At 40.4% G+C, this 27,231-nt stretch overlaps 1 protein-coding gene across 7 annotated transcripts in view; it reads left to right on the plus strand.

The window, feature by feature from the left end:
* Window positions 1–27,231, plus strand: part of LOC105484840 (SLIT-ROBO Rho GTPase activating protein 2) — a 250,229-nt gene that overhangs the window by 128,639 nt on the left and 94,359 nt on the right. For all 7 annotated transcript variants that reach the window (XM_011746880.3, XM_011746881.3, XM_071079235.1 and 4 more), the window contains exon 4: window positions 761–923. In XM_011746880.3, the coding sequence (XP_011745182.1) occupies window positions 761–923 (163 nt within the window). The remainder of the gene's footprint in view (window positions 1–760; window positions 924–27,231) is intronic.

Consider the following 27,231-nt stretch of genomic DNA (forward strand, 5'->3'; position numbering starts at 1 on the left):
TCAGGTATGGTTTGTGTTCTTGATTGTATGGGACATGAGATTATGGCTCAATAAATGAAATCAAAACTTCCTTAGATATGTTCTGTGGAACTCCAGAGTTTTCAGTAATGTTTTAATGGCATACGTCTCCAAAGTTGCCTTTATTAAATCCTACAATGGATAAATTTGTGGGCATTTTGTAGTGCTGTAGTGATTTTTGTCTCTAGACAAAATCTCTAACTTTGGTTTCTACCCTAGAGATAAACCAAATGACTTAGTGGCTAAAGTGATGGACTTCAGAATCACCTTAGACCTGGTCTAGCCAGACAATGCAGAACTGTTGTTCTAGTCCCTGGCACCCTCTTACTTGTTGTGTTAGCCTTACTCGCTGTAGACAAGTGACAACCTCTGTGAGCTTCAGTTTTCTAATCAGTAGAAGGGGGATAATGGTAGTTCTTTTCTTACAATGAAATGATAGAGCTTAGATGAGATAATACGTATAACGTATTCAGCAAGTTCTTAGAACATTGTAGGTGCCTGATAATCCTGTTTCTCCTTCTACATCCCCTCTTCCCCCTCTCTCCTTCTTGTCCTTATTTTCTCCTTTTTTCTCCACTGAGTTTTTAGAAAAGGAGAAAACTAGAGAGGTGAGCTTCAGGAAAAATATCTTTATTTCTGGATTGGCTTTGATTTTTGTGATTTTAGGACACGGACTATAGTTGTAGATGTTGCCCTGGCTGCGTATCAACAATGACTTCTTTTCCTTGATGTTTCTCCACAGGAAGGATCAGAATGTTCTCTCTCCAGTCAACTGCTGGAATCTCCTCTTAAACCAGGTGAAACGGGAAAGCAGGGACCACACCACCCTGAGTGACATCTACCTGAATAACATCATTCCTCGATTTGTGCAAGTCAGCGAGGACTCAGGAAGACTCTTTAAAAAGGTACAGAGATATTTCTAGTCACAGAGGTTCTTGGGTGGAGCAATGACATTCTTGAAATTCTATTAGGTATTATGTTGATTACCTGGGTGACAAAATTATCTGTACACCAAACCCCTGTGACATGCAAATTACCCATGTAACAAACTTGCACATATACCCCTTGAACCTAAAATAAAAGTTAGAAAGGAAAAATAAAAGAAATAATATCTTATTGGCCCACTTCATAGGCTTTCCACTAGTCATTCCCTACCACATACTTGTGGAGAAAAAAATATTTGAATTGGCATTCCTTTCTTCCTTTCTGAGCTGAATTAATAGTAGCCTTGGGAAAGGAACCATTTGCAAGGTACAAACCCAGGACTGGTACCATAATTCATAAGCTGCATCTATTAACAAAAACTGTGTTTTGGGAAGTTTCCTTAAAGTGATTTGTGAAGCTTTTGAGCTTAAGTGGCCAACAGTGTCATTTTATGTTTTCCTATTCTAGTTCATTTAGCAAACTCATATACGTTTATGTTTTTAGTTTAGTTTTCTTCCCAGGGTCTCATCTGGGCCAAGGTAAGCTCAAAAGTGTGGTTATTCTTATCGTGATATGTCTTTGTCTTTGGGTCTCTGAATGCTTTCAGAACTCAATTGTTATCATACTTCCTTGGGTATAGGTTGAACAATTTGACTAAGGAAAACTCAAAATAATCATGATAATCTTAAGGAGCCAATTACCTGTCAATGATGGACCTAGCCTCTTGAAAACCCAGGAAGCTCTTTTCTAAGCTGTCTCAGCTTGAGCTCAAAGTGGAATCATTTATTCATGAGGTTTGGTTACAAAAAGCGGTGAAGACCCCAACCATTGTATATGATATGCCATGTCTACCATTCAAGCGTTGACATCCCCGGAAGACTTTTCAGAAGGCAAATAATCTTCCTATAAATTATAGGTAGAAAAAGGTGATAGAGGGCTATTTAGAATTCATCAGTTTCCAGGTGACAAAATCCATTATTAAAATTTGAAAGTGTGAGAGAAAAGACTGTAAACAGGATTGTAGTCAATACAGTCAAAGCTCTTGATCAGCTTTCCAATTCTCAGTTAGGAAGTTTTCCAGATTTCACTAGATCTGGAATTAATACCCCATTTTTTTCTGTAATTACCAGCCTGATCAAATAACTGATTTGGAATCTTCCATCTACCTAATTGCATCTGTGAAGGTGCTTTCCCTGTGTCTTAGAGACAGAATATTGAGGATACAATCATCTGTCGAAGAAAAGAAGACAGAGAAAGATAACTCCTCCCAGAGCTCACTGGCTATTTTTAGTAGCCCGGCTGTCCTGTGGTTGGGGCCACACCTCATTTTGGGGTGAGGGTACTTCTCACCATCTCTTCCATGGTTTCCAGCATCAGCTTCAGCTTGGTTGTCATTCATTTGAATTATTCTGCAATACTTCATGATGCATGTGTGTGACTAAAATTAAAACTTATTTAGGTGAAATTTTGACAGCTTGTCTCTATGACCTTGACAGCCACTTTTAGACTATCTCAAGAAGGAAAGGGCTTGACTGATAGTTTCCTCCTCCATTTTCTTTGTTCATCTGAGAAAACAACTTTTATAAGATCTGTTCACCTAGCTAGCCTTCACCCAGTCTCTCAGCTCCCTTTTCTCCCAACCTTAGAAGGTTAGAGAAAAACCAAGCTGAGAGAATTTAATAGCCTCTCCAGATCTCAGAGATGCTTATACTGAAGGCAGCCAGATATCAAAGCCGCGAGTGTTCCTGACTCTTCAAGTGCCCCATGTATATTTCACCAAAGCACTAGGTACATGGCACGTATACAAGGTGTGGGGCGTATGACCTCCATGAAAAAAATTTGTCTGTGAATGATATTCTTAGCCATGCGCTCAGGGTTGACTTCCTTAAGCTGTGTATTACTATGCTAGAGTGCGAGGAAGAACTTATTTCTCACAGGACTGTTTATGTATTACATTTCACTGAAGAAAAGGATGCCTATCATAATTTAATAGCTATATGCATTTTCACAAACTGAATTCACACCTGTGTAACCAGCACCCAGATCAAGAAACAGAACATTTCTGTACCCTAGAAGCCCCCTCATACTCCCTTCGAGGCATCTCCCCACCCTAAATCCCCAAAGATAACAACTGTCTTGACTTTTAACAGCAGAGATTAGCTTTGCTTGGTTTCATACTTTATATAAGTAGAATTGCACAGTATGTACTCTTTTTTGTCTAGTTTCTGTCAATATTATGTTTGTGAGATTTATTCATACTGTTGTGTATAGTTACAGATCATAGGAATTTCTCTTGATCTTTGTATCAATTAAATTGTAGTTGATTAGACTATGGATCAATTACATTATAGTTGATTAGAGACATTCCAATGATTACTATCCCACAGCATTAATAATTTCTTTTCTCCTTCCCTTGGGGGGGTTCCCATGTAGGCAGAAAACTCTTAAGTTAGGAGCCGGTTGGCAGATCATAAAAATAGATTCAGCCAAGCACCGTGGCTCATGCCTATAATCCCAACAACTCAGGAGGTCAAGGTGGGAAAAATGCTTGAGGCCAGAAGTTCAAAAACAACCTGGGCAACATAACAAGACCTTGTCTCTAAAAAAATTTAAACAGTTAGCTGGGCATAGTGGCCTGTGCCTGTAGCCACAGCTACTTGGGATGCTGAGGCGGGAGTATTGCATGAGCCCAGGTATTTGAGGATGCAGTCAGCCGTTATCATGCCACTGCACTCCAGCCTGGGCAACAGAGTGAGACCCTGATAGTTTGAGGATGCAGTGAGCTGTAATCATGCCACTGCACCCCAGCCTGGGCAACAGAGAGAGACCCTGACTCTTAAAAAAAAAAAATTGATTCATTCTATTTTGGCTGGGTAAAGAGCCTTTCTGCTTTCTAGTAATGGGCAAAGAAACATTCTTCATACCCACCCCAGATTTTTAACCTCTTTTGTTTAGAGTGTTGTTGCACATGAAGAATTAGAATCCTACTGGTTAAGATGGTATCAGATAAGAGTCCTAAGGAATATCCTCAGCCATTCTATAGTTACATGAATCTTCCCCGGGATTTGCTTTGTGCTATCAGAGGAGATGCCTTTTCCAAGTGACCGTTTCTCTTGGGCCTAGCTCTGCTATTAACTCTGAGACCTTGGACAATGACTTCTTTTTGTGCCTCAGTTCCCTAAACTTTAAAAAAAGAGTGTGGTCTATATGATCTCCATGGTGCCTTCCAACTCCAGGATACCACCGTTCTGTGACGATAAGGGGATTTTACACTGGGAGCTTCCTTCCAGTTGTTAGGTTACCTTTGTTAAATTGTGATAGGTAAATTGTAATCCCACAGATAAGGACAAACAAAAGTGGATATGGGTGTGGAGAGGGCTAGCTTAAGCAAATGAAGACCAAATTTCTTGAAAAATGAAGCATTACTTCAGGTGCTGATATCTACAATGTCAGCAACCAAGAAATACCAAATGGGGATCCAAATATATAAAATAGATATGTTTTACCGGTAAATTTGGTTCCAGTGGCAAAAGGAGCCATTTCTCTGGGGACTTAGGCTTAGAAAAGATACCTTAATTTCTGGTATGGCTGTACACACCTGTGCTTTATGTGAATTTGAGTCTATTTGTCACTAGCCAAAGTCAACATTTTTAAAAATCTTGTTTTAATGTATAAAACTTAAGGATTCACTGAAAACATTATAATAGAAGTCATTATATTTTGAACCTGTATGTGCCAGGTATTGTGTTAAGCACTTTATATGTATTATCTCCTTTAATCCTTACCATAATTTTATAAGGTAGTTACTATTGTTATCATCGATGTTTTGTGAAGGAAGAAACTATGGCTTAAAGAGATTAAGCAGGCCAGGCACAGTGGCTCAAGCCTGTAATCCCAGCCCTTTGGGAGGTCGAGGTGGGAGGATCGCTTGAAGCAAAGAGTTCAAGACCAGCCTGGGAAACATAGCAAGACTGTCTCTACCCACCTCCCCCCTCCCCCCCAAAAAATTAGCTAGGCATGATGGTACACACCTGTAAGCCTAGCTAGCTAGGAGGCTGAGGCAGGAAGGATCACTTGACCCCAGAGGTTTGAGGCTGCAGTGATCTATAATCATGCCACTGTACTCTAGCCTGAGTAACAGAGCGAGACCCTGTCTCTTTGAAAAAAAAAAAAAACAAACCAGAGGGCTGGGCGCGGTGGCTCCACGCCTGTTATCCTAGCGCTTTGGGAGGCCAAGGTGGGCAGTTCACCTGAGGTCAGGAGTTCAAGACCAGCTTGGCCAACATGGTGAAACCTCGTCTCTACAAAAATACAAAAATTAGCCGGGCAAGATGGCCAGTGCCTGTAATCTCAGCTACTCGAGAGGCTGAGGCAGGAGAATCACTTGAACCCAGGAAGCAGAGGTTGCATTGAGCAGAGATCATGCCATTACACTTCAGCCTAGGCAACAGAGCGAGACTTTGTCTCGAAAAAAAAAAAGAAGAGAGAGAGATTAAGAAAAATGAAATGAAGCTAGTGTTTAACTCCAGTCACCTGGCTCTAGAATCCAACATTTTCATCTACATACTGTATTAGGATTCTCTAAGTATGTTGTGCAGAGAAGAGAAAATCCTAGATTTTCTCTTTTTCATTGAATTCAGATATCTCACTTATAGAATTAACCTAATTTTTTCTTTTGCACATAAACCTTCAAAGGGTATGGAGATGTTGAACATCAACATTGGATTGTTTTTCCTACCTGGGGTTGGGGCAGGCAGCTGGAAGTTGGGAATGAAATAGGACAGCATGTTTACACTCCCCAGGGGCAAAATATCTCTGCCCCCTGTAAGAGGGAAACAAGGACTTACTAAATGTGAGAGCTGGCCCAAAATCTGACTCACAGCTAATTTAGCTAATTTAGGGATGTCAAGGTGGCTGCACAATTGGCCCCTCTATGGTATTGAACCCCCTTAAGGGATGCTCCTTGCTAGCCCTCTGGTTTGTGGTAAGGTCTGCTGGGACATATTTTACATTTTGCATGAAGCCATGTTGGAGATTCTTTTAGCTAAATATAACATCTGGAGAAAGTAGCCTCCTGTCCACAGCTTAAAAACAGACTGACTTTGTCTAGGACTCCAGGGAAAATTGAGCCCGTTTGGTGCTCCTAACATCTCCTTTCATGTAATGAAAGCTCAGTCTGTCTAACCTCTGTTGGAACCAGGGTTTGGGCAAATATTATTGCTGCCACCTTCATTTGTTTAATGCGGTGGCTTCAAAAACCATGCCCAAAAACTGCCAAGTTTGGCTCCCATCTGCCTGTGGTCTCCGTGAGGGGCATGTTCTAAAGAAGCCCACCAAGAACCGAAATAATTTTTCCCACTTGCTCAGTTTAAACTGAAATAAACTTGAGTGTGCTTTTTCCTACAGCAGAGAGGATAATCCTGTTTTCTCTTTTTACTTAGCTGGAACACACTAAAAGTACCTCTGACTTTGCTTTCTCAAATCACTGTTTCTAGCCTTTCACAGCTGCTCACACTTAAGCTTGGAAGCTGGTCAGTTCAGACAGTGCTAAGACTCAGTTGCATCCTTGTTTTTACAGCACTGCAGTGAACTGTACTCCTGTTTTACTGTTAGGACTCTTAAGTTTCTATGGCAAAAACTTAGGTTAAATTGAAAAAGCCAAGTCAGATTCCCTGTAGACCAGTAGCTTTCAACTTTGCCTGAGCATGAAAGTTACTTGGGGAGTTTTAAAAAAATCTTTGTGACCTTGAATAAACAAAGGTTTCTTAGGATATAAAAAGCATGAACTATAAAATTTTATAAAGGATAAATCAGACTTCCTCAAGTCTTGGACTTTTGTTCTTGGAAAGACTTTATTTACAAAATGAAAGACAAGATGCAGACTATGAGAAAATACTTGTAATGTATATCTGACAAGGACTTATATCAGAATATAGAATAAAGAACTCTGAGAACTCAGTAATAAGACAAACTGCCCAAATTTTTTAAAATGGAAAAAGGTTTTAATGAACATTTCACTAATAAAAATATATAAATGGCTAATCAGCACATGAAAATATGCTGAATATCATCAGTCATGATGGAAATGCAAGTTAAAACTGTAAGAAGATATACCATACGTTCACTAGGATGGTTAAAATGAAAACATCTGGCAATACCAAGTGTTAAGGAAGTTGGCCAGAACCCTCATATGTTGCTGGTGAGAGTGTGAAAATGGTACAACCACTTTGGAAAATAGTGGCAGTTTCTTATGACATTAAATATGTACTTGTCATACGACCCAGTAATTCCAGGTATTTATAGGCATCTACCCAAGAGAAATAAAAGCATATGTGTAAACAGAGACTTGCACCTGAATATTCATAAAGTTTTGGGATAGGCTGAGTAATGCCCCCCTCCAAAAAAAAAAAAAAAAAAAAAGGTGCATATTCTAACCTCTGGAACCTGTGAATGCTACCGTATGCATGTAATCCTTTGCAGATATGACTAATTTGAGGATCTTGTGATGGGGATATTATGCTTGATTAGCCAGGTGGGCCCTAAATGCAATCACAAGTATCCTCATAAGAAGGAGATTACAGATAAAAGAGAGGAAGGTCATATGATAGAAGCAGAGGGAAGCAGAGTCAGAGAGAGAGGATGCTATGCCACTAACTTTGAATATGGAGGAAATGGCCATGAGCCAATGAATACAGCTCTAGATGCTGGAAAAGACAAGGAAATGGATTCTTCCTGAGAGCCTCCAGAGCAGAAGCAGCCCTGCTGACACACTGGTTTCAGCCCAGTGAAATTGGTTTTGGAGTTCTGACCTCCAGAACTCTAAGAGAACAAATGTATGTTGTTTTAAGCCACCATGTTTGCAGTAATTTGTTACAGCTGCCTTAGGTACTTTATTCATAATAGCCCAAACTGGAAACAACCCAAATGTCCATCAACAGATGAATGGAAAAACATATTGTAGTGTATCCATATATTAATACTACTCAGCAGTAAGAAGGGAAATGCTGATACAATGTAAATGAGGTCAAAAAACATTATGTTGATAAAAAGAAGCCAAGCACAATGAGTACATTCTGTATGATTCCATTTCTATAAAATTTTAGAAAAGACAAATCTGATCTATAGTGATAGAGAATAGATCATTGATTGATTGCCTTGGGGGCAGGATGGGGATGAAGGATTGACTGCTAAGGGACACGAGGGAATTTGTAGGGTTTTTATAGCCTACATTATATAACATTTTAAATGATGCTTTATAACATTTTTATAATGTTACATAATCTTGATCGTGGTGGTACATTAGACAGAATTTATCATATTATACACTTAAAATGTGTACATTTTATTATGCAAATTATACCTCAATAAAGTTGATCTAATTTTAAAAACACCCATGCCAAGACCCTACCCCAGCACAATTGAGTCCAGAGTCTGTGGAATAGGGCCTGGGTGATTGTTGCCTACAGCCAGGACTGAGAATCCCTGCTGCAGTGTTTTCCATCTTGGGGAAACTGCAGAGCACAGAGAATATCTGATGCCCTAAGATCCTGTCTATCTGTATGTGAGCCATGTTTGCTTCTGCAACAGACAGTGTTAAAGCATCTAGGCTAGTTTCTCTAGGCAACCCATTGTGGTTTCCTACTTTATTCTTGGAGGCTGATGAAGGGTGAAGTTAGCTTCAGATAAATAAATCTGGTGAAAAAGGGTGAATCTGGCTGCCTTCACACTGCAGGAAGTGGAGAATGCATGAAGAGTGCTGAGGAAGGAATGTAAGAGGCTCAGTTAATACTTTTCCCCAGGGCCCTGGAGATGTTAAACATGTCCTTTTGCCATTAGTGAATCAGTCACAAGAGAATTGCCACAACAGTCAGATTTCTTTTGGCACCGAGGAAATGAATCTGGTAGTTAAAAAGGATAAAGGAGATTTAAAACTAAAAGCAGTGCATGTTACCTATCTGTTTGGTATCCCTTTGGACTGGGATAGGATTTCCTATGGTGTGTTTTGAGTCCAGCTGTTTGGCATGTGTGAGGAGAGTGAATAATGATACTGTGAGAAGGCATGTTGGGTGGTGTGATGGTCATAAATAAGAAGAGAAGAAGTGACCCACAATGCTGTTATAGTTGAATGTCCCTGGTAGGTGCTGTTGATTGAATGAATGGAGAAAAAGAATGGTTTTCCAAAGGTTGTGTCCCTGTGCTCTGCCCCATTAAGAAAGGGTTTAACTCTTTGGGAGAAGGAGTAGATGAGTGATTTAACTCTCCCTCCCTTCCCTGTCCACCATATCCCTCCTGCTCCTCTGAACTCAGTATCTGTTATTGGACTGAATATCCTCCACATTATAGCATGGTCACTAACAGTGTTTGCACAGTGCTTTACAGACAGCTGTTCCAGTTGCCCAATTTATCTTGTTGGTAGCAAAAATCTGTTCTAATTAATTGAGCTTTATTCTCTCATATCTGATGAAAAGATCCTCTTTGGAGAAAAGAATAGGATGTGAAACTGAGCTTATTTGAGTAGGGAATGGAAAGCTGCCAGCTACTTCAAAGGTATCTCTGCTGATAAGGGGCATCAGGTTTGCTGCCAAAGCCAACACCAAGGGGAGCTTTGCAGCTAGTGCTGTTGGGGGTGTTTTAGCTTTGGTTTCTGTGACACTGGGTCAGCAGCATCTGTGTGCTCTCCCTTGAGGCTGCTCTCTGGGTGGTCCAGGCTTTTATTTGGACTTAGGAAGGTGCAGCTCAAAGGGATTGCATGCATCAAAGATGTCTGTAGTCTTTTGCTTAGGTTAGTTTGTGTGTTTGCCTTTTTGGTGTTTTAGTTCTTAGGTATCTGCCTTTTCTAAAAGAGCTCAAGGTGCTATATTTAGAACTTTCAAAGGTATAATAGTACTTCAATTTGTATAAATCAAAGGATTATTAAGGGAATCTAAAGAAGAGGAATGGAATATGGGAAATAGAATATGGGAAAGAGAGGTGCAGTAGACAAAAAATAAAAGTGTCCATATGCAACCTTGTATTGGAATACTACCCTAAATTAGGAGATTATACTGTCAATGAGTATTTTAGTGAATACCGTATACACAGCATTATGCTGCTAGGTGCTTAAAATAGCTTGAAAATCAAATTGAGGAGTAAGATTTGCCTCCCAAGGAAGCTTTGGGTCTTTGGTTTATTTAGGTCTTTCAAAACTTTCTGTGGGATGATGATGACAAAATAGTAATAGTAACCTTTTGTAAAATTCACACTGTGAATACCTCCCACTGTAGTAGGCCCTAGATGTGTATTTCTCTGAACCTTTCATCTGTTTTTGCAAAGTTTTTTTCCTAAACTATTTATGAAAGTTAAAATACTTAGAGAAAATACACATATTATAAAGTGTACAGCTCAATGAATTTTTACAAACCAAACACAACTATGTAATCACCCAGATGAAGAATGTTACTAGTATCCCCTGAACCCTCCTTCTCTCCACTTCAAGTTATTACTCTCTGAAGGGTAACCATTATCATGACTTCTAACACAATATAAGTATTTGCCCATTTTAAAAAATTTGTTTATGTAAATGGAATCAGATAATTTTTTTCAACAATTTAAATATGTAATTCTTTTGTCTTCTGGCATCCATTATTTCTGATGAGAAATCAGCTGTGGTTCTTAGGTTCTTATTATTGCTTACTTGTGTGTAATATATCATCTTTTTGTTTGTTTGTTTTAAAGAGGTGGAGTCTGTGTTCCCCAGCCTGGAGTCCTGTGGCATGATTACAGCTCACTATAGACTCGAACTTCTGTGCTCAAGCAATCCCAGTCCTTCCATCTTGGCCTCCCAAAGTGGTGGGATTACAGGCTTGAGCCGCCGTGCCCAGCCCTTCTTTATTTGGCTGCTTCCAATATTTATTCATTGTCTTTGGTTTTTAGTACTTTGACTACTATAAGAGTGTAAGCGTGGTTTTCATTGTATTCATTTGGCTTGGATAAATATAATATTCAGACAATCCCTGATCTGTCAAATATCTAATTTGTAGAAATTATAGGAAAAATATCAGATTTTTGCTCAACTTGAGAAAAAATGTTGGCAAATATTTTTTTCTGTCCCCTCTCTTTCCTGCTTTGCTTTGATATCAATTGCATGTATGTTAGACTGCTTGATTCAGTCCCACAGCTTGTTGATGTTCTGTCCATTTTTTTTCAAATTTTTGTTTTCTGTATGCCTTAGTTTAGATGATTTCTAAAGTTTGCCAATTTGGCTGAGCGTGGTGGCTCACACCTGTAATCCCAGCACTTTGGGAGGCCAAGGTGGGTGGATCACTTGAGGTCAGGAGTTCGAGACCAGCATGGCCAACATGGTGAAACCCCTTCTCTACTGAAAATACAAAAATTAGCTGGGCGTGATGGTACGTGCCTGTAATCCCAGCTACTCAGGAGGCTGAGGCAGGAGAATCACTTGAACCCAGAAGGTGGAGTTTGCAGTGAGCTGAGATTGCGCCACTGCACTCCAGCCTGGATGACAGAGCGAGACTCCATCTCAAAACAAACAAACAAACAAAATACCAGTTCTTTCTTTTGTTCATCTAAGATGCTATAAATGCCATCCAATGCATTTTTTTATTTCAGGTGTGTGTGTGTGTGTGTGTGTGTATATATATATATTTTTTTTTCTTTGAGATGAAGACTCACTTTGTCACCCAGGTTGGAATGCAGTGGTGTGATCATAGCTCATTGTACTCTCAAACCCTTGGGCTCAAGCGATCCTCCCACCTCAGCTTCTCATGTGTCTGAGACTACAGGTGTGTACCATCATGCTTAGCTAATTTTTTTAGAGATGGGGTCTCGCCGTGGTGCCCATGCTAGACTTGAACTCCGGGGCTCAAGTGATCCTTCCCCTTCAGCCTCCCAATTATTGTATGGATTTTTAAAACATAGTTGGTACTTACTTAAAACTTCTTGTATGCTATTTTTAACATTGACATTATCTCTAGGTCTGTTTATTGATTTTTCCTTTTGACCATGAATCACATTTTTTTACATGCCTATTAATCATTTATTGCATATTGGACATTGTAGATAATATATCATAGAAACTCTAGGTGTACTTATCTTCCTCTGAAGAGTATGAAGTTTTATTCTAGGAGGCTATTAAATTACTGGTTGATCACCTTGAACTTGTGGGGGCTTGGCTTTATACTTTGTTACAGTGGGTATATTTTGGTTTTCCCTTCATCTTAGAATATACTATATACTTAAGGCATGGCCTTTCTGGGGTTTCCATGGGAAGCCCAAGATGTTTATCAAGCCTGTCTAACTTGGCAGGCTTTGAGTGCCAAATTCTATCTTCCCTACAATGGACAGTACCTAAGACGACCAACTATCCTGTTTGCCTTGGGCTGAGGGGGTTCCTAGGACATGACACTTTTAGTTTTATCTGGTAAACTGTTGATGGCATTTGGGTAGTTTTCAGTTTGAGGCTATTATGCGTGTTATAAATAATGCTGCTATGAACATTATATTGGGAAGTTATTCTTTCCAATGTATGGTTGAACCTGGTCACAAGCCAGGCTTTAAGAATAGTGAATTCAAAACCTTTTCTCTCTCTTTGTCTTTCTTTCTCTTTCTCTCCCTCCTCTGTCTGCCTCTCTCCCTCCCCCTCTTCTTTCTCCCCTTCCACCTTCCCTTTCCTCTCCTCTCTCTTTCCTTTTCATCTTTCCTTCTCTGTCTCCTTGTTTCCTCCCTCCCTTCCTTTTTTCTATTCTTTTGAATAATCTTTTAAATTTTATAGTAGATATATGTTACAGAAAATTTAAAAATACAGAAAGTAAAAATATGATTTTAAAAACAGATTTATTGGCCGGGCGCGGTGGCTCAAGCCTGTAATCCCAGCACTGTGGGAGGCCGAGATGGGCGGATCACGAGGTCAGGAGATCGAGACCATCCTGGCTAACACGGTGAAACCCCGTCTCTACTAAAAAATACAAAAAAAAACTAGCCGGGCGTGGTGGCGGGCGCCTGTAGTCCCAGCTACTCCGGAGGCTGAGGCAGGAGAATGGCGTGAACCCGGGAGGCGGAGCTTGCAGTGAGCTGAGATCCGGCCACTGCACTCCAGCCTGGGCGGCAGAGCGAGACTCCGTCTCAAAAAAAAAAAAAAATAAAATAAAAAAAAATAAATAAAAACAGATTTATTGTACATACTATTTTGTAATCTACTGCTTTAGTCAAGACCTTCTTTATATTTCAACAAACTTTTGTCTCATCTCATACCCAGCCCATGTAAAGATTTCATTAATTACCCTAAAAATCTCTTTGACAACTAGTTTGTTGAAGCCAGTATCTAATACACACTAGTTTTATGTCCCTTAAGTGTACTTTAATCTAGTATTGTTTTCTTTCCATGAAACTGATTTGTTGGCGAGACCAAGCCAGATGTCCTGCAAAATCTCCCATCTTCTAGATTTGTTTGGTTGTTTACTTGTGTTGTTAAGCTTCTGCCTGTATCCCATATTTCCTGTAAATTGGAAGTTGGTTCTAAAGGTCCAAGTGGATTCAAGTGACTTAAAATTCATAATAAGTAATGTTAGTACTTCATGTAGCATCAGAGCAGGAAGTACGTAACAACTAGTTAGTCCACTGATAGTGATGCTAATATTGGCACCCTCTAGAATAGGGTGGTGATAGCCTGACCCTTCCATTTTCTAGTTATATTTTTTTTTTATCACATAATAGAAACCTGATTGTAAGGTGTTATTCATGGTGTCAGCCTACAAATATTGGGTGCCAGTTCAGTCATTCACCTGATAATTTTAATATCAGTTGATAATTTTAGACAAGTTACTTTTTGTCATCTCTGTACCTCCCTTACTTGACTGTAAGATGCCTCTCTGAGGCTAGGTGCAGTGGTTTATGCCTGTAATCCCAGCACTTTGGGAGGCGGAGGCAGGTAGATCACCTGAGGTCAGGAGTTTGAGACCAGCCTAACCACCATGGTGAAACCCCGTCTCTACTAAAAATACAGAAATTAGCCGGGCGTCGTGGTGTACTCCTGTAATCTCAGCTACTCAGGAGGCTGAGGCAGGAGAATCGCTTGAGCCTGGGAGGTGGAGGTTGCAGTGAGCCAAGATTGTTCTGTTGCACTCCAGCCTGGGTGATAGAGTGAAACTCCAACTCAAAAAAAAAAAAAAAAAAACAGATGCCTCTCTGAGAAAAGGAGAGGACTGTTAGTATAGCTCATAAGTCACCATGCAAATAGTAGTTTGTAAAAACGTATTAGTCTTGGGAGAAACCATGCACACGAATAGCATGCAAGCTGACTAGGTATCAATTTGTTAAGAATCACAGCAATAATTTTTTTAAAAAAAGCATAATTCTAAATGAGTACTAACCATGCCTAGGGACATGTTAGGTGTTTTACATGTATTAACCTATTTAATCTCATCACAACAACACTTTGAGATGAGTGCTGGTTTTATCATCCGCATTTGTAGATAAGAGCATGGGCAGGGGGTTTAAGCAGTTTACTCAAGATTATACAGCTGGTTGATGGGAGAAATGGGATTCAAGCCTAGGCAGTTGGCTTCCCTGATCTCTTCACATCATCATGCTCTGCTGCCTTGCGTGTAGGAAGGTGGCAGTCATATTGGTAAGCTAAAGAACCAGTGTTTGTGCAAGGAATTAATGGCTTATGCATTCTGCAGTCATACGTTGCTGTGCTTCTGTCAGGTCAGAATTTCCATTGTGCTATTCTGATTCTGCCTCTTGCCCAGCTTGTCCAGAGAGGGTAGGCACCTTTGATTTTAGCCTCCCTTGTTGCAGGACAGGCTTCTGTTGATTCTCCTATTTATCTTTGTCAAGACTTTTTATTTGAATTCTTCCCTGCTTGTCTGAGCATGATTTTTATTTAAAGTGAGGACAAAATTTAAATTTTCCTTCTTTTGACACAGCATCTTCAGTTTTTTTCATTTTCATCTTCTTTCCTTGTAATACTGGACTTTCTCTGGTCTCTTAGTTTTTCTACTGGATCCTACCTTTCTTTGATTTTAAGCCCAGCCCTTGGGGTTTTTTGTTTTGCTTTTCTTTTTTTCCTTTTTCTCTGTTCTCTACAAATCATTTGGGTCTACATCCAGCTTTTCCCAGCATTTACTCAACATGAAACTTCCAGTTATAGATTAATTTGAATTCTTTGCACTAATTATTTAAAAGACCATAGGAACCTAGGAACCTCCCTTTTCATGGTCTCAAGAGCTCCCAGAATCATCCTCTTGGTAAGCTAAGCAGTTATCAGTAAGACCCAGGGACAGGACTGAGAAGTAACATCTTCCATTTTTATTTTAGTTTTCCTTTCATTTGGAAGCAAACAAACAAAAAACCCTTCAGCTTAGATTTTTCTCAATTGTTAAAGTGATACTGAGCTTCAGTTAAGGCTATGAAAGAAAAGAAAAAAATTTTTAAAAGTAGTAACATGTTTTTTCAAGATATTGTGGGAAAAACATAATAAAAAGAAAATAATAATTACTTGGAATCATGATTAACATTTTGATGTATTTCCTTCCAATCTTTTTTGTACCATTTTTTTAAAACATGAGAGTTACTTTGTATATTAAGCTTAGTGTAATTTTTTTCATTTAACATTTGGAGTAAGCATTTTTATCATGTCATCGCATCTTCTTTTAAATGTTGCTTATATGGCCGGGCGCGGTGGCTCAAGCCTGTAATCCCAGCACTTTGGGAGGCCCAGATGGGCGGATCACGAGGTCAGGAGATCGAGACTATCCTGGCTAACACGGTGAAACCCCGCCTCTACTAAAAAATACAAAAAACTAGCCGGGCGAGGTGGCGGGCGCCTGTAGTCCCAGCTACTCGGGAGGCTGAAGTAGGAGAATGGCATGAACCCGGGAGGCGGAGCTTGCAGTGAGCCGAGATCTGGCCACTGCACTCCAGCCTGGGCGACAGAGCGGGACTCCGTCTCAAAAAAAAAAAAAAAAAAAAGTTGCTTATTTGATCGTAAAGCAGTCTGTATTCTGGCTGTCCCATAGCTTTTTCATATATTCCTTATGATTTTTTGGCTATGTTGTCTTTTTTGTTTGTTTGAGACGGAGTCTCACTTTCTCAGGCTGGAGTGCAGTGGCACGATCTTGGCTCACTGCAACCTCCGCCCCCCAAGTTCAAGTGATTCTTGTGCCTCAGCCTCCCAAGTAGCTGGGATTACAGTCATAGGCTACCACGTCCAGCTAAGTTTTTTGTATTTTTTTAGTAGAGATGGGGTTTCATCGTGTTGTCCAGACTGGTCTTTGACTCCTGAACCCAAGTGATCTGCCTGCCTCGGCCTCCCAAGTGCTGGGATTTCAGGCATGAACCACCACGACCAGCTGGCTGTTACCTTGACTCTCCCCTGGACTATGTTCTTGTACATCTAGAAGCAATTAAAAATCTCATTGTTGTCTTTTTGGAAATCACTTGTTTTTAGGATGACTAGGTAGCCAGTGCTTTCATTTGGAAATACCCTACTTCCATTTACTATAAGGCAAGGAGAGAGGGTTTTTCCCTCTTCTGCTTTCCCTTTTTCTTCCTCTTCTGTCTTGCTCATTGTCTTTGAGCTTAGCTGAGTATCTGGGCCTCAGCGCTGTGCCTGAGCCTGGGCCCTGGCTGGCTCAGTGGAGTTCTTTCACCATACTGAGTTTCAGTTTCCTCATCTTTACACTAATGAAATTACTCATACCCTCACTGTTCCTTCTCAGAATGCTATAGGCATCAGTAAAACCTGGGAACAAAGTGCTCTGCAAAGTTATGTTATGGTCAGATGGTGTCTGGTTGTGTTCATGTAGAAGAGCGTGTGTCTTGTGCCTTCTCCCAGCTAGGGTGGTCTTTGCAATCTCTAAGCTAATCTTTTTTAGCAGTGTGTTATCATATAGGATAGAAAGGAAATACAGAAAACAAACTGGGCGATCCAGTCTCCAGCTTTAATCATCTCTTCTCCAAAGCCAAGATAATCCAAGCCTTCTGCCCACATAAGCACTGCATCCCTTCCTGCCTTGCCTCTTCCCATGACCTTGTTTTCCTTTTGATGTTCATTTTGAGGGTGGAGAGTAGAAAAAGCATTATCTTTTTGCTGCTCTCAGAGTCAGTGGTCTTTCTGGACCTTTGAGTTCTCAGGCAAGGAAAACCACATAGTCTACCTGACCTTTCAGGGACTAAAGAAAAAAAAAAGTATTGCTTTACTCAAATTCAGGAGCACAAGTAACCACTACCAACCCATTCAGTTCAATTTAATAATATTATTTGATTGTCTGTAATTGCTCAGTATTCAAGTTGGCAGTATAAAAGGCCTGCAGAGCAAGCTTAAAACATGGTTCAAGATCTCAGATTTCTTACATCTCAGCTGGAAAGACAGGCCATAGACTCCCAAAGCAGGCTACAATTTAGACAGCAATGTAATGAGTGGTACAGACAATTTGTTGTCTATAGGATCTTGGAAAAAGAACAGATTCATGAAAAGTGAGTCAGGAGAGTTTCATAGAGGGGAAAGAATTGGGCCGATTTTTTTTAATTACCTGCTGCCAGGATTCTCAATTAGCCATCCTTATCTTTTGAAGATTACCATATTATCTGATTCCAAGTTCCTTTCCTGTCTCTTTGTCCCCATTAGAGATGTCACTCATGAGGACAGTCCAACAACAGAGACCTCCTTTTGACCAGCAATGGGAGAAATATGTGGAAATAGCCTGAAGCCTGAGTGTAGAAGGCTTTGAATGCCAGTCTATGGAGTTCAAATTACAGGTCAAAGAGAGCCATTGACAATTTTAGGCAGGGCAATGAAATCTTGAAAATCATCATTTCCAGTGGCATTGGTAGCAGTACTCAGTGTGGTTTAGCTCGGAAGAAACTATATAGGAGCCTGCTACAATAATTCAGAGGGGTAATAGAAACTAGTTCTTGGATAATGGCAGTGGGAACTAAAATAATTAGATTTACCACAAGACAAAGGAAAGACATTATAGACAGGACTGAGTGGCCTGACATGAGGTGGCCTGACATGAGGTGGGAGGAGGTCATTCAACTTAGTCATTCAGCAGTTCACTTAGTCATTCAACAGATATTTACAGTGTGCCTCCCATGTTCCAGGCACTGTGCTAGGCACTGGAATACAGCAGATAACAAAAGGTTCTTGCCTTCATGGAGCTTATATTCTAATAGTTGAAACAGATAATACATAAAAAAGTGAATATATAATATATCAGATGGTGATAAAATAGAACAGGGTAAAGAGGATGGGGTACAAGGCATATTGCTCTTTTATATAGGGTGGTCAGAGATGGCTTCACTGATAAACTGGCATTGGAACTGATTCTTGGAGGAAATGAGGGATTTTGCTGTTTAGCTGTTTGAGGAAGGTATTTCAGGCAGAGATAATAGTGCACGAGTAAGGCCATGAGATGGGAATGTGCTTATCTGGTTAGAGAAACAGTAAGGAGACCTTGTACAGAGTAGGCAAGAGGAAGAGTGGTGGGAGATGTGGTCGGGACAGGAAGCAGGTCTCATCAGGAAGGGCCTTAGAGACTACTGGAGGACTGGAGAGGCATGATACAGTCTGACTTCTGTTTAAATAGGATTATTCTGGCTTCTATGTGAAGAGAGGGCTTTTGGAGGAGTGGGGTGGAAGCAGCAAGGGAAGACAAATTAAGGGAGCTTCTATAAATAATTAGGACAGGAGATGATAGTGGATTGAAACAGGTGGAGCTGTGGAGATGGTGAAAAGTGGTCAAATTCTGGGATATATTTTGAAGATGGAGCCAGTAGGATTTGCTGCTTGACTGATATGGTGTATGAAAAAAATAGCAGTTGAAGATGACCCTAAGCATTCTGGCCTGAACGTTTCAAAATTGAAATTGCCATTTATTGAGGGAAGTGTATGGAAGAGCCACTGATTCTAGTCAAGCCCTGTAATTCATGAAGAAGCTGAGAGCCAATGAGAAGTAACTTGCCTTAGTTTACCCAGTTAGGTAGTAGTTGAGATGTGACTGAAACTACCAGGTCTTCTAAATTCTACTCACTGTTCTGTCCAGTGCATACCATATTTTCTGACTTCAGCTTTAGACATGGTAAAGGGAAGGTTTAGTGAGGGCAAGAGCTAGAAGAAGACTTGAAAATTAACCACATAAAACTGACAATTGAGGCGATGAAAGAGTATTCAGAGTAAATGGTAGTTGAGGCCTAGAAAGGAGACTTTGAAGAGCTAGCAAAGAAGAGAGAATAACAAATTAAAATGGGCAAAAGGAAAATGAGAGTAATAAGGCTCAAAGGACTTGAGAGAAGAAGACTCAATGATGAGTTCTATGAAGAGGTCAGGAAGAATGGGAACTGAACAAATGTTATTAGACTTGGATTTTAGAATCTTGGGAAACTGTGGTGCCTACAACATAACCTCCTCTAAACTTTTAAGCACTTTTCTTGCCGTTTCAGCTAATAATGAGAAGAAATATAACAGTGTAAGCCTGAGACACAGAATTAAAAACAAATTTACTTCCAACTCCTGCATTACCTTCTTGTGAATCCTACACAAGAATTTGACCTTCCCAGACTCCCATCTGCCCATCTGTAAACTGAACAAGAAGCATACTTCTTGCCCCTTTGCCTCCTGAAGATCCTGTGAGGATAACAATGACAAAGGATAGGCAACTGCTTTGGAAGAGAAATTTTACATAAATCAAGATATCCTTTTCTAGTTGACTTTAAATTTTTAATTTAAGAAAAATTCTTGAAAGAGTCACAAAAAACTTTACATTAGCGATACATTAAATGCAGGACATGATGACTGATAAAATAGATGTTCTTCTTTGAAACAAAAATACTTCAGTATCATTTTGATTAAATCTTGCTTAATAAGTGTTCGTTAGACTCATATCAAATCCTGTCTTGGCTTTGTTATTTAATTTAATTTAATTTTGTAGTCATTGTTACCCAACCACAAAAGAATTACCCCTGTCCTTAAGGCCACACAGATTTTTCAAACATTGACAGATCAGCATTGGTCCTTACGAAACACAGGATGAGGTTTTCCCTGCTGAGTGTCAGGCAGTCTGTCTGTCTCAAGCTGCAGGTTAAAGCCCCAGTGGAACCTTAATTCCATGCTTCCAGTCCCCTTCATACGAAGAGTGGGGAATAATAGGAATGGAAATTAATTGTACCTTCTGGCATTACTAAAGTTAATCAGTTCATATCCCCTCTTGGGCCAGGAGGATTTAAAAGGGTGTGGTAATCAGAGCAGATGATTTCTGACACACTGGATGGGCTTCCTCCCCAGGTTAGATGTAAGGAAGTGATCTGAGCTTGTTGCCTCTGGCCTGATACCACATAGCTCCGGGCTATGCAGTATCTGCCTCATCCTCCCACCAGCCCTGGAGGAAAGCCAGGATCCTGCTCTCTGAATCAGAGATCTCTTAGGTGGGAAATCAGGCCTTCTCACTTAAGACTAGTGTATTCTGGCTGCACATTCCTCACAAGATGTAGTCAGGTTAGGTTAGACCTTAGAGTCATACCTTGTTCAGGTTCAACCTGAGTGAAATAAGGAATTGAGGTGCTGCTCGCTGGTAATTCAGCTCATTTTAGCAAGTGTTTATTAAATGCTTTCCCCAAGCACCACACCAGGCCCAGACAATTCTGCCTGTACACATCCTGTGGTATTTGTTGGTTGGAGGAAAGAGGCTCTTGTTGTAGTTTATGAATTAAAAAAAAAAAAAAAAATTCCTGATCTGGGAGTGAGAATCTTATCCTACCTTTCACACTGACTCACAGCCTAACTTTGACTGTGAATGCCGCCTAACTTTGTAACCTGTCTGGAACTTATCTGTAAGATAATGGTTTGCACTAATCTTTCTAAGATTTATCTCTGAAATTCTGTAATTAAGTAAGGGAATTTCTATGAAAGTGCTTGGCAAACCATTGGGCTATTATGGTAGTTCTAAGTGGAAACAGTATGTCTGCTCAATACACAGTGAATTGAGTTCTGACTCTCTGGGGGCAGATTGAGTTCTGACTCTCTGGGCCGTGTGTTGAGAATATGAAGATGACTGACATGGCCCCTGATGTTGAGCACAGTGCCTAGTGGGCGAAATAGACATGCACATAAGCTATGATGATACAATGTAATAATGGGTTCTTGGGTGGAGGGAAATATGAGGTGAGGTTTGCCTTATGATGTCCTTTGTGTCTCAGGAAGAATGGGAGTGTAGGAGAGGGGAGCATAGGGGATTTCTGGGAGATGAAACTGTTTATGCAGAAAGCAAGGGAGTATAACAGGTGAAAAGCATTCTGGAACTACAGGTGGTATGGGTGAGAATGGCTGCACACAGGTCCCTTGTAGGGGAGTGGCAAGCGATGAGGCTGAGGAGGTAGGCAGGGCCTTGCCTGCCACACAAAAAGGGCTTATACCCTGAAGCCAGTGAAGCAGAAGCCCCTGTAATGTTGTTATTATTTTAACTTCTTGTTTTGAGATAATTTCAGACTTAAAGAAAGATTGCAAAGTAATCCAGAAATTCCTCTGTACCCTTAACCCAAATTCCCCAAATGTTAAAATCCCATCTTTCCAATATTTGGGGTCAAGATTTCTTAAAAATCTTGTATAATCACAGTACAATGATCAAAATCAGGAAATTAACACAGAGGTAATACTGTAATCTCTCAATCTTACTGAAATTTCACTTGTTGCCTTGCTAATGTCCAATTCAAATTTCTGGTTCAGGATTCAGTTTAGGAGCACACATGATGTTGAGGTGAACTGTCATCTTAGTCTCCTCTAATCTCTGACAGTTCCTCTGTCTTGCTTTGTCTTTCATGGTTTTAAAGAGTTCTGGTCAGTTATTTTGTAGAATGTTACTCAATTTTGGTTTGTTTGATTTCCTCATGATTGGATTCAGTTTAAGCGATTTTGGCAAGAACACCATAGAAGCGATACCAGATTGGATTCAGTTTAAGCGATTTTGACAAGAACACCATAGAAGTGATATCATATTTTTCTTAGTGCATTATATCAGGAGGCACTTGCCGATGGTAATAATTTTGATTACTCGGTGAGGATGGGTGTCTCCTGATTTCCTTACTGTAAAGTTACTACCTTCCCCTTTGCACTGTAATAAGTGTCTTGTGAAGATACTATGTAAATATCCTATTTCTTCTCATCCTTTGCTTCCTAATTTTTAGAATGCTTGTTAACTGAAACAACTCTACTAGCGGATTTCCAAGAGAGTACCATGGACAGATTTGCCTTTTAGAAAGATTACTCTGAAATGTTTGGATGTCAGAGAGATGTGAGAACAGGGAAAAAGTTACTACAGTAGTTCATTTAAGAGAGGGGCTCTGATCTAAGGCAGTGAGAGGAGGAGTAGAGAAGATGGGAGAGCCATTTAGGCTATGTTTGGAATCAATAAGCAGGGTTTACATTTTGTACTATAGATTTAAATGCTGGAAAAACTTTGAAATGGGGGGAATATCACAGTTTTTATAGATTAACAGATATCTATATAACCTCTGGGTTGCTGCTCTTTTTTTTTTTTTTTTTTGGAGATGGAGTTTTGCTCTTGTCACCCAGGCTGAGTACAATGGTGTGATCTCGGCTCACTGTAACCTCCGCCTCCCAGGTTCAAGGGATTCTCTTGCCTCAGCCTCCCAAGTAGCTGGGATTATAGTGTGTGCCACCACACCTGGCTAATTTTTGTATATTTAGTAGAGACAGGGTTTCACTGTGTTGGCCAGGCTAGTCTCGAACTCCTTACCTCAGGTGATCCACCCACCTTGGCTTCCCAAACTGCTGAGTTTACAGGCTTAAGCCACTGCACCCGGCCCTGGGTTGCTCTTCTAAGAATAGCTGACTTTGTTAAACATGTTGTAGGTTTCATTAAATGATGTTTCACAAGGTGTTGCTTCTCCTGGACCAAATTCCTGTTGTTCAACCAAGAGCTATTTCTAATCTCCAGTGTGGATGTACTCATCATTTGGTTATAGGATGTGAGCAAATGAGATGGTGTTCTGCGTAGCCCAGAGGCTGCTTCCATTAGCCCTTTCCCCAAACTTCTGCCACTTTCTGGCTTAGCAGTATCCCCTTCTTGGGTTCAGAATGCCTGCTCTTTGCCCCAATACAAAACCTAGAGCTGTAGGCCATGTTCTTATGATTTGACAGTATCTGGGAAGCATTTCTTAATTGGCTTTTCCAGAGAAAGAGAGAAAATAAACCAGCAAAAAGACAGAGGGGAAAAGGGAAGTGGCTCAGTTCTTTAAGAAACAACATGGAGGATATGTTTGTTGATTTGAGGGTGGTGAATTTTTGCAGTATAGCTCTGTAAGGGAGCTGGAAAAAGCCTTTCAGTTTTTTATGACTGGGAGTTTAATTTGGTTTATAAAATTACTTAAAGATAACTTTGAAATTGGTCTAAGAACTTAGGGTTGGTCCTGACCCCAGGTCAATGGTCTACTTGACCTAGGCAAGAGGAGAAAGAGTTAAGGACAGGGAGTTGAGCTTTTTGCTCCAAAATCTATAGAGGGTACACCCCTCTTACATTCTGGAGTCTTACTGGGTTTCTGAAAATGCCCTTGTGGGTCATGAAACAATAGCCCTTTGAATATATTTCTGCTGCTGCTGATGTGAGCTGATTAAACTGGCAGGCAGATGATGGAAGGAATGGTTACATGTCCCAGGCGGGAGGTCATGACAGTTGGATCTGTGGTTGACGGAGGAATTTCAACACACATTCAAATCAGCTCCTAAGATAGATTGTCTGAGTTCCCTGGGCCTGCCTCATGCCCTCCTCAAATGCATTTGACTCCTTCTGGCCCATAATACTCACGCTTCAAATGTTTGGCTTGGCATCCACAAATCAACTCAGGGTGGGGTGGGGGTACTGATGAGCAGTGATGCCCTCTTTGGGAGCTACCACAGCATAGGAAATGAACATTAGACCAGGAATCAGGTAACCTGGGTGGGGACCCAGGGTTCTAGATGGTTTATTTCTTTATTTTTCTTATTGGTTAAAATCCCTACCGCAGTTTTGACATTCTCTTCTGGATGTTGACTGTGGTCTAGAGAAACAGCTAAGGAAGGCAAATCTGAATTAAAATCTGGCTCTTGGGAAAGAACTGAAGTTTTCAGATTTTGCAAAATTATGGAGAGTGCAGACTAGGAGAAAAAGGACAGGCATATTTGTTACAAGGAGCTCTGTTTTCTAATTCTGCATTCTAGAAACAGTACTGATGAGTCCAAGAATATAGAGATAAAATTGTGTCTTTTTTCTTGCTTTAAAAAAGAAAATGCTTCTAAATGTGTACATACTTGCCTAAGAAAATATTTCTCAACTCCTCCAGAATATTTAGTGTTAACTAAAAACTGTAAAAACATACCACAGACCTAGTACACTCTTTATGCCTAGGGTTTACCCAGAAGGTCTGCATGCTCTGGCTTGGAGACCCTGACCCCATCTCCTCAACTTGCTGGTTTCAGCTCTACATATTTGGCTGCAAAGCCCTAAGGCCAGGAGGAATGCGGAACTGACGAGTCCACCCCATCTACAAGCTAGAAGGACATCTTGATTAAATTAGTGTCAAGGGGGGTGGAGAGAAAGGCACAGTGACACAAAGGGTGTTTTGAGGAGCCCTGTAGCGCCTGTGGAGAATGAATGTTCTCGTTAAATATGGCTGCGACCTGCAGCTCCACACATGCCAGAGACACAGCTCAATTGTCCCCAGGATTTGGGGGGTGGGGACAATCATGGGGAGAGGACAGCCTGGCATGGAAAGGCAGGAATGCAGGAACGCCTGTTGTTGCTTTCTTTCTGCTGTAACTACAGCAAGCAATTCTTTGATCATGGTCCTTGTGTTTGGAGAGTGTTTGAACCTTTGCTCTGCTCCTCGCTTCTCTGGGTATTAAGGGGACTCCTGAAAGCACCCATTGTCTTCAGCCTCTTTCCACACCCTTCCTTGGGGATCGCCAAGAAGGATGTTGCCTGAACTCTGTAGGGCAAGAATGAGAAGCAGTGCCCCCAAGACAGTGCCTACCCTTGTCATTTATCCACCATCCTCATCTCATTTATCCTTAAGTCCCAAGACCAAAGCAAAGAACACATGAGCTGTTGAAGGCTTCCACAGGACTGCCTGGGTCAGTGGGGAAAGCAGTAATGCCTTCTAACTGGGTAACCCCTTGGCTGAGTTCCATCTGCACTGTGGCCAGGGTGCTTGATGAGACATGCTTTTGCCATTTGCCCTTTGAACTGCCAACAATCCCAATGTAGCAGATGGATTTAAAAGCTGATTAAGTTTTAAATTTCTTTCCTTTAACCAGAATATTCTAGCAGCTTATTTTTATAGCTCTGCTTATATGATTCTCTTTTTAACAGATGGAATCACAACCTTTTCAGCAGGAATTTATATCTAAGGAATTTAAAAACTGATACATCAAGAATATTATTTTGTATTATGTCTTTCTTGCGGTGAAAGTTTATGACCTTTCTTCCCCCCATCTTTGCTCAATAATTATTAGTTGCTTACTATATGCAAGGTATTGTATAAGATTAGGAGAATACAGATAAGACAAAATAGCATTGAAGGAGTTTATGAGTTCAATTCCAACTTCACCAATTAGTAGTAGTTCTCATGAACAAATTGCTTGACCTCTCTAAGCTTTAGCATCTGTAAGTACTAAGTGCTTTTTGTGCAGAGAGATGTAGAGAGGTGAAATTTGAACTGGGGTTTTAGTGAATGAAAATGATTTTAGTAATTAAAGATGAAAAAGTACAGAGTTTGTGAGCACAGAGAGGGAGCTGGAGTCAAAGGATATTCCATATGGAAGAACAGGCTTCAGGATGAAGGAGAGCACAGGAATGTGTGAGGACTCTTCAGAGGGTGGTGAGTAAAAATAGTTTGGCTAAATCAAAGTGTTAATGAGGAGAGCAGCTGAAACAAAGCCGAAAAGAGCCTCGAATGCCAGACTAAGGAGTTTGAACTTCATTCTGAGAGTGCTAGGGAATGATGGAAGATCTCCTTATAGGAAAATGATAAAATATTGCTGCTGTTTCCAAAAGACTGGGCCTCTAATTCCAGGACAGGGTAATAAGAGCCTGAGATGTTGTAGCAGTGACAGGAGGAATGAAAAGAAGGAGACAGATGCCAGACATATCATGAAGGAGAAATGAACAGCGTATGGCCACTTATTGGAAAGAGAATTTGAAGTCAGTGATTACTTCTTTAAATTTTTTTCTGCTAGTGCCACTTAGGAAAAGCCAGTGTGCTGTTACAGAATTTGAGGTGGCTGGTGAAGCTGACATTTTCACATATGCTCAGGAACTAGATGCCCAGATCTTTCTCAGACCCCAGATGGCCCCATACAGAGTTTTTATATGTGCCAATTTTTAGAATTTCTTGTAGACTTCCTCCATTTGGTGGTCACCAGAGGATCTCTGAGATTAATATCTGGATTCTTAATCACTCAGCTAATTTCAGAGATGCCCTTTATTTGAGGTAGATTTAGCCTCTTTTTTCTGTTTGATGGAGTGTGGTTTTTGAAAAGTCCCTAAGGAAGTAATGTGAAACCATATTTAAAACCTCAGGCTTGCTCCTCTCTTGTTTTACCAGAATGCTTTGGTTACCACGTCCTGGGAAATGAACAACTTAAAACATAAGTGTGGCAAGCCTTCACTATCACCAGTATCTGTTCATTGTATCAAACAAAGCATATTTCCATTCTTATTAGGTTTCCAGAATTGCACTGGGCCTGGTGATGGCTACAAATAAACATAAGATAATCTGTTTTCAAAATTTAAACTTAGAGTTGTGCTTCTAGAAATGGCAGCTTTTCTAGAAGAAAATTCAGACCAATCCTTTTGCTTCGTGGGAGCTGCTTTCCTTGAAGAGGCTTCTGCCATTTTGGAAAATATTAGTGTCAAAAAGCTGAGCAGAGTGTTTAATAGACTTGTAGGGCTAGCAGGACAAATATGGGAATTTAAGGCCCAGGAGGGGTAGCCTTGGTAAAATTCCCCAGGCTTTGAGACACCAAAGGGATACAATTAAGAAGTAAGGATAAGCCAGAAATAGACTAAGGCAGTTTCACCGAGACTGAAGCCTAGCTTCAAATTATCTTAACCTCTAATTGGATTAAGGTGATTTAGGATAGCCAGTGGCTAGAAACAAATTTAAATCCTCTCTACAGGAAGATACTATGGAAAGACACTATCATACTAGACCTAATACATCACTCATAATTTTTCATTATGATGTTTGGCACTCAGTTGTAAATAATTAGGTCTATGAGGAAATAAGAACTGTGACCAA

This window comes from Macaca nemestrina, chromosome 1 (assembly GCF_043159975.1).
Source record: "Macaca nemestrina isolate mMacNem1 chromosome 1, mMacNem.hap1, whole genome shotgun sequence".
NCBI classification, from domain to species: Eukaryota; Metazoa; Chordata; class Mammalia; order Primates; family Cercopithecidae; genus Macaca; species Macaca nemestrina.